At 40.4% G+C, this 8,420-nt stretch overlaps 1 protein-coding gene and 1 pseudogene across 1 annotated transcript; one reads left to right on the forward strand and one right to left on the reverse strand.

The window, feature by feature from the left end:
• Nucleotides 1–1,523: 1,523 nt before the first annotated feature.
• Nucleotides 1,524–1,637, reverse strand: LOC139856699 (small nucleolar RNA R71; annotated as a pseudogene).
• A 4,926-nt stretch (nt 1,638–6,563) lies between these two features.
• LOC139854254 (uncharacterized) lies at nt 6,564–7,331 on the forward strand. Its single transcript, XM_071843570.1, has one exon. The coding sequence runs from the start codon at nt 6,564–6,566 to the stop codon at nt 7,329–7,331; it is 768 nt and encodes a 255-aa protein (XP_071699671.1).
• Nucleotides 7,332–8,420: the final 1,089 nt, after the last annotated feature.

Below are 8,420 nucleotides of genomic sequence, written 5' to 3' on the forward strand. Positions count from 1 at the left end.
TTTTTGCAGCAGAGAACACCTAAAAACATCAAAAATCTTCACTCAAATCACCATTCTTTCAAGATTAAAGTCAAGATCAAGGTTCAATCATCATGCAAACGTCAAGGATTTTATTGATTCTCACCACCATCATGCTTGGCTAGTAATCTAATCTTTATCCTTTCCATGAACAATTGAGTTATGTATGATTTCATTCAAGATTATGTGATTTGTGATGTTTAATACTTTTGAATTATAATGTTATGAATCAAGTTGATTGTTGATTAATGCAAGTTCTATACTTTGTTATTGCAAGTTAGATTATTGTGATTTAACAGTGTGTTCTTGATCCAACTTAGTGTTAATTAGATTAGGGATAAAGACACTTTGTCTAGATTGCATAATTTAATCTCAAGATAATAGAATTAATGAACTCAAGAAGTCTTGTCTATGAGATTTGATCAACAATTGATAAACATGATGCTTGTTTGAATGAATGCATGCTAAATTGGGATTGTGAAAGGATAAAGGCTTTTAATCTCATTGTTTACATTTCAATATTTTCAATTGCACTTTTGTTTAAGTTTAAATTTAAGTAGTAATCAATCTAAGTAGTTTTATAGCTAAGTTAGTTAATCACAAACAACAAACTCTGGAAATTGCTTGCTTGTTGACCATAACTTCCCGTGGAACGAATCCTGCTTACCCTAGCTAAGTTAGAGTAATTAGGCTATTTTTGATTGACCCTTGGACATCGATCAAATTTTGGCGCCGCTGCCGGGGAGGTGTGCGCTTGATTTGCAAGCTCTTATTTATTTGCTTTCTTGTTAAACCATAAAAACCATAAAAATCATAAAACCAATCAAAATCCAAAAATATTGTTTTGTTTATTCTTATTTTTGTCAGTTTTACGCTCGGTGTTCTTGTTTTTGTTGCATTTCAGGTTAGTGTATGCAAACTCGGAGTTTGGGAGACAAAAATCTTAAACCTTTAGACTTAGAAATCGAGAAATCAGCAAAAGCCAATCGAAAAGCTTCAAGAACTTTTAAGGGTTCAACAGTGGCTTCAGCATCAAGTCAAGCACAGTTAGAGTCACATACAATTGTTCCACCAAACTCTCCTAAGTCAGATTCCGATACTGAAGAGGAAGTTTTTGAGCAACGCGACGATATGGCTGACCAACCAAGGGGAGTAGATACCTACTACCAACCGGGTGATTTTGAGGATCATTCACCCATTGTTTATCCTGCACAGGCAGGAGGAAACAACCGACGATTTGAGGTCCGCCCTCAACTGATTTCGATCTTGCCAACCTACCGAGGTATGGCTAACGAGGAACCATACGAACATATCACCGAATTTAATGAGATTTGTGCTACTAATCAGGTAAACGGTTTCACTGATGATGAGGTACGTCTCCGATTATTTCCTTACTCACTTAAGGAAAAAGCAAAAAGATGGTTTCTCTCCTTGCCCGCCCGTAGTATTAATACTTGGGCGGAAATGAAAAAACGGTTTTTAGAAGAATTCTATCCCATAAGTAAAACTTCAGATATGCGTACGCAAATTAAGTCTTTTAAACAGTTACCAGGTGAACTATTTCATGAAGCGTACGAGCGTCTGAAGGAGTTACTTAGGGCGTGTCCACATCATGAGATACCCAAGTGGGAATAGGTAAAAGTTTTTTATGATAGTCTAGATTCCCAAAACAGGCAGTTTCTTTTGGCCGCTAGTGGGGGGGCGTTTTTAACTCGACCTAGTGAGGAAGAGTGGACCTTCTTTGAATTGTTGAGCAAAGGGTCAAAGACCCAAGCTTCAGTTAGTCGTAAGCAACCTAGTACTTCCCGAGTAAACCATGTTTCTGACTCAGGAAGCTCATCTAGGAGTTTAGAGCAAGAGTTGGATAACTTAAAAATGCTAATATTTAACAGCCCAAACCAGGGTCTTGCATGTAATGTTTCGCAGGTACAGGAAGTGTGTGAGATTTGTGGAGATCCTTCTCATTATGCATACGGATGCAGAAATGGGATTCCACCAGTAAATCAGCAAATGGTGGAAGAGCAAGTTAATGAGGTTCAGGGAAGGCGGTTTGATCCATACTCTAACACATATAATCCAGGTTGGAGAAATCATCCGAATTTTAGTTGGAGTAATAACAACGCGCTGAATGCTAACCATGGGAACCAACTTAGGCCACCAAACACCTTCCAAAATCAGGGTAATTTTCAGAATTAAGGCAACTACCAACGAAACTATCAAAATCCTTACCCTAACAACCGAAACCAAAACAATTACCAACCTCAGAACCAAAACCAAAACCACAACCAAAACCAAACTAGTACTTCATCCAACCAACCACCTAGCTCGGATGCTAAGATGGATGCGTTCATATCCGAAATGCGAAAGATGATAGAGGTACAAAATAAGTCGATTGGTGCTTTGGCCAAGGAGATAGGTAATGTTGCGGAAAGTAAGGGTAATCGGGAACCGGGAACCATTCCAAGCTACACGGTTTTGAATCCAAATCACAAAGAGCAAGGAAAGGGTCATAGTGTTAATATGGTAGGTACCTTGAGAAGCGGGAAAAAGTATGATAATAAAGTTGGAGAAACAGAGGTAAAGCAACCGGAGTCAAGTAAGTCTCCTATTGTTCTTGATGAGGATGAGGTAAGTAAAAGTGATAACAATGGGGAGGGGGTGAAATTGACCGAACCAACTGTTAATGAGACCGAGAAAGTGGAGACGGAATCAAAAACCGTCCCATTTCCCAAGGCCCTAGAGTCCCCGAACCAATTCCCTTATGGGAAGAAGGGACCACAACAAGAGGATATGTGGGAAACTTTTCAGCAGGTTAAAATAAATTTACCCCTTCTTGATGCTATTAGGCAAGTTCCTTCTTATGCTAAATTTTTGAAGGACCTTTGCACTCAAAAGAGAAAGCAAAGGGCAAACTTGCCTAAGAAGGTGGAGTTAACCGAGCACCTAAGTGCGGTTGTCTCGGGTACACTTCCACCTAAGTTTAAAGATCCAGGAACCCCATTGATAGCTGTGACCGTAGGGAATGTGAATGTTAAAAAGGCGTTGTTGGATTTAGGTGCTAGCATTAATATTTTACCTTTTTGTCTAGTTGACCGACTTGAATTGGGCCTAATGAAACGAACCGATATAATCATTCAATTAGCAGACCAATCAATTAAAACGCCTAGGGGGATACTGGAGGATGTAATAGTAAAAGTGGAGGATTTCTATTACCCGGTGGACTTTGTTGTTATGGATATTGAGCCTAGGAATAGAGATACCCAACCCACTATAATTTTGGGACGCCCGTTCTTGGCCACCATTAATGCTCACATTAACTGTAGAACGGGTGCTATGGACATATCTTTCGGTAACCGCAAGATGAGGATTAACATCTTTAATTCTCTTCGTGCACCGGATGTCCATGAGTGCTATAGGATAGATGTGATTGATGAGTTAGTTGATAAGCATACTTCTCACCTAATAACCGATGACCCAGTAGAGATATTTTGTTTAGGTGATGAAGAGGATGTCGAGTGTGAAGAGGTCAAAACGGTAGAATTAGCAGTAGCAAGTACAATGGATTCTAGGTTGCCACCGTGGACTCATAAATATGAGCCATTACCTAAATCCATTGATACTAACACGAGACCTTCACTAGAGTCACCACCGACTCTTGAGTTAAAACCCTTACCGTCTCATTTGAAATATGCGTTTTTGGGAACTAACGGCACTTTGCCAGTTATTATTGCTTCAGATTTGACAGGTGTGCAGGAAAAAGCTTTGATGGAAGTTCTTCATAAGTACAAAGCTGCAATAGGGTGGACGATAGCTGATTTGAAAGGGATAAGTCCCTCGGTATGTATGCACAGGATAGTCACGGATCTTGAGGTTAAACCTGCTCGCGATACACAACGCAGGTTAAACCCAAATATGCAGGAGGTGGTAAAAAAGGAAGTTCTTAAGTGGTTGGATGCAGGGATAATCTTCCCTATCTCAGACAGTCAGTGGGTAAGTCCCACACAAACAGTGCCGAAGAAAGCAGGAATAACAGTGATGGAGACTGAGGAAGGTGAAAAGATCACAACTCGTCCCGTAACGGGTTGGAGGGTGTGCATTGATTATCGAAAGCTAAACGCTGCAACTTCAAAGGATCACTTTCCTTTGCCATTTATTGATCAGATCATCGAAAAACTGTCAGGTCAGAAATTTTATTGTTTCTTGGATGGGTATTCGGGTTATAATCAAATACCTATTCATCCTAATGACCAAGAGAAAACGACTTTTACTTGTCCATATGGAACCTATGCTTTTAGGCGTATGCCTTTCGGTCTATGTAATGCACCCGCGACTTTTCAAAGGTGTATGATGAGCATTTTTTCTGAATTAATAGGTGAGTCGTTAGAGATTTTTATGGATGACTTTTCAATTTTTGGCAAATCTTTTGAGTCATGTTTGAGTATGTTAGAAAAAGTTTTGAAAAGATGTACCGAAACCAACCTAGTTCTTAGTTGGGAAAAGAGTCACTTCATGGTTAGGGAAGGCGTTGTTTTGGGACATATTATGTCTGAACGGGGATTTGAAGTCGATAGGGCAAAGGTTCAACTTATTTCTACCTTACCTTACCCGACCAATGTTAAGGGGGTGAGATCGTTTTTGGGACACGCGGATTTTTACCGTAGGTTTATCAAGGACTTTAGCGTCATTTCTAAGCCATTATGTAATTTGCTACTAAAGGACGCACCATTTGACTTTGATGACCAATGTAAAGAAGCTTTTAACACCCTTAAGCGAAAGTTGACCGAAGCACCCATCTTACAGTCACCCGATTGGACCAAACCTTTTGAAATAATGTGCGATGCTAGTGATTATGCAGCAGGGGCTGTTTTGGGACAGAGAGTTGATAGGAAGCCGGTAGTGATTTATTATGCTAGTAAGACGTTCTCGGATGCCCAAATCAATTACACCACCACCGAGAAAGAGTTGCTAGCAGTTGTGTTTGCCTTAGACAAGTTTAGATCGTATTTGTGGGGGTCTAAGGTAGTAGTGTTTTCGGACCATAGTGCTTTAAGGCACTTGCTTGAGAAGAAAGAGTCTAAACCTAGATTGATTAGGTGGATATTGTTGTTACAGGAGTTTGATTTAGAAATACGGGATAAAAAGGGTATAGAAAATGTGGTAGCTGACCATTTATCTAGGATACCCCCGCCACCATTTGACCCTACTAAACCGATCCAGGAGAATTTCCCGGACGAATGTTTGTTTAGTGTTGTGCAGGTACCTTGGTTCGCTCATATTGTTAATTATTTGGTGACTAACAAGATACCGGAACATTGGAACAAGCAAAAGAGGGATTACTTTTTGTCGCAGGTTAAGCATTATATTTGGGAGGATCCGGTTCTTTATCGAATTGGACCCGACCAAATCATTAGGAGATGCGTGCCGGAAGAGGAGCATAAGGACATTTTGGCACATTGTCATACTTTTGCATGCGGAGGACACTATGGGGTAAAGAAAACCGGGTACAAAGTACTCGATTCAGGTTTCTTTTGGCCTTCTATTTTTAAAGATGCATTTGAATATGTCAAAAATTGTGCTAGGTGTCAAAGAATGGGGGGAATATATAAACGTAATGAAATGCCCATGAACCCAATTTTGGTGTGTGAGATCTTTGATGTATGGGGTATTGATTTTATGGGACCTTTTCCCCCGTCTTTTGGTTTTGAATATATTTTGGTAGCCGTGGATTATGTCTCCAAGTGGGTGGAGGCTGAGGCTACACGAACAAATGATCACAAAGTTGTCCTTAAATTTGTCAAGAAAAACATTTTCTGTCGTCATGGTGTACCTAAGGCCATAATTAGTGATGGGGGCTCACACTTTAAGAACTCCTACTTTGCTAAACTTTTAAGGGATTATGGGTTAAATCACCGTATTGCTACGCCTTACCATCCCCAAACAAGTGGACAAGTGGAGGTATCCAATAGGGAATTAAAAAGAATTTTGGAAAAAACCGTAAATCCTAATCGCAAAGATTGGTCTCTAAGACTAGACGATGCGCTTTGGGCTTATCGGACAGCTTTTAAAACCCCTATTGGTACTTCACCTTATCGACTTGTTTATGGGAAGGCATGTCACTTACCTGTTGAAATTGAGCATCGTGCAGAATGGGCTATTAAACAGGTGAACATGAGTTTAGATGAGGCAGGAAATGCAAGAAAGTTGGATTTGATAGCATTAGAGGAACTTAGACGTGAGGCGTATGAAAGTTCAAAGATTTACAAAGAGAAAATGAAAGCTTTTCATGACAAGCAAATTAGTAGAAGGACGTTTGAAGTGGGGCAAAGTGTGTGGTTATTCAACTCTAGGTTAAAGTTGTTTGCGGGTAAGTTAAGAAGTAAGTGGAACGGTCCTTATGTGGTTACTAAGGTTACTCCGTACGGGGCAATTGAGATTAAGGATCAAAAGGTGGGGAGCCGTTCTTAGTTAATGGGCAACGGTTGAAGATTGCTACCGGGTTGTCACTTGATGATGCTAAAGTAGTCGAAACAATCCGGTTTGAACCTATGCAAATGCAACAACTTAGGGTGATTAGAGTGAATGAACCGAGAAAAGGTGATAGCAAAGAAAGTGTTGACTCATGGCTTGATCAAAATGTTTCTATTAGTCATGTGCCTGATGTTGTTGAGTGGGAAGATGATGGGCGATTTGATGATGCGTCCGAGGATGCGGTGTCCGAAGTTATTTCGGATGAATGTTTTGATGATCTTTATGAAGAATTACCTTTGGATGAGAGTGCACGCGGTAAACCGGTGATTCTTTATCAAGAAGATGACCCGGGCGAGATACTATTTGAGTTAAGTATTATAGGGGTGCTACCTCACCTTGTTAGTTGCCATCGAGAGTTTAAGGTGATAGCCGATTCGGGGTCTTCGATTAACATAATGTCATATGAGACGTACAAGCAACTTTTTCATGGTGAATGTTCGTTGTGTAAGTTGAAGAAATCCGATGCCGAAATCACGCTTGGTAATAATACTACATGTAAGGCACTCGGGGTGGTTAATAAGGTTATGGTTAGTGTGAAAGGTGTTTTCATTGAGGTACCGTTCACCGTTTTCGATATGCCAACCGATCATGATGTTCCATTGCTAGTAGGTAGGGGGTTCATTTCAACCGCGGGTGGTAAATTAGACCCGGGTGCGGGGTGCATCACTTTTGAAGGAGGAAACGGGACGTTTAGGTTTTGTAATTCAGAAAATATGCGTTTCCCTTCAGCCTATATAGTGGAAAGAGAGTTTGTTGAGGATTATTGCAGGAAAATTAAGGTATAAAAGAATGGAGCAAGTGAGGAGGTCGTTGAAAATATGGTGGATGACACGGTAGATATAGGTGAAAGCTGTCCAAATGATGAGTGTGGGGGCATTTCCCATGATCAACAAGTGGATATCGAGAAAAGTGATGAAAATTCGGAGGAAGTTGAAAGTATAGGTGTTGGCACGATCACGGAAACTCCGGAGTTAGATAAAGGAAAAGAGGTAGATATAGACGAGATTCGAAAGACGCTTGAAAGTATGTGGGGTAAGAAGAACACGGATAGGTTCATGAATAACACCAAGACGTCTTTTGTTGATGACGAGGGTTGGACGATTGAAGTAGAGTATGTTAAGCCTAACCCGAAATGTGAATATAAGCCTCGCATTAAATATAGAGATCCGGGTGAGTTTGCGGTTATTTGTCAATTCAAGAAGAAAGGGGCTTACCGAGCATTGCTAGATTCGGGTGCGAGTGTTAACATGATGCCAACTAAAATTGCAAAAGAAATAGGCATTCGAGAGTTGGTTCGAACTACTACAAATATTCGGATGGCTAACCAAACGATTGATGATCCGATTGGGATTGCGGAAGATGTTCGTTTCACTATTCATGGTATTGGGTATAAGGAGGATTTCTTCATTATGGATTGTGAACCGGATGAATTCACGCCACTTATATTGGGACGAGGATTTCTAGCGACCGCAAGAATGACTCTAGATTTTGATGCGAGAACGTTAACGATTAGAGATCGAGATAATATGCTCACGTTTGGTATGAAGGATGGATTCGGCTTCGGTAACAAAGGAGCTGATGATTCGGACGAAAACTAAGCCGAAAAAGGAGTCGAGTGCGCGGCTCCATCAAAAAACACGCACACCCTTGTAAAGTTTGTAAGTTTTTATTTTGTTTTGTACATGCGGGCGGGGCAAAGAACCAAAATTGTGAATTTTAAAACGGGAACGGTTTAAAAGACTATCTCTAACTTTTTGCATTGAGGACAATGCAATGCTTAAAGTGTGGGAGGGGGTCAAGGTTTTTAGTCCCTAAAATGTTTTGTAAAAAGGAAATGAGAAAAACGGAAGTTTCGTGCGAAAATAAGGCGAAAA

This window comes from Rutidosis leptorrhynchoides, chromosome 6, assembly GCF_046630445.1.
Source record: "Rutidosis leptorrhynchoides isolate AG116_Rl617_1_P2 chromosome 6, CSIRO_AGI_Rlap_v1, whole genome shotgun sequence".
NCBI lineage: Eukaryota > Viridiplantae > Streptophyta > Magnoliopsida > Asterales > Asteraceae > Rutidosis > Rutidosis leptorrhynchoides.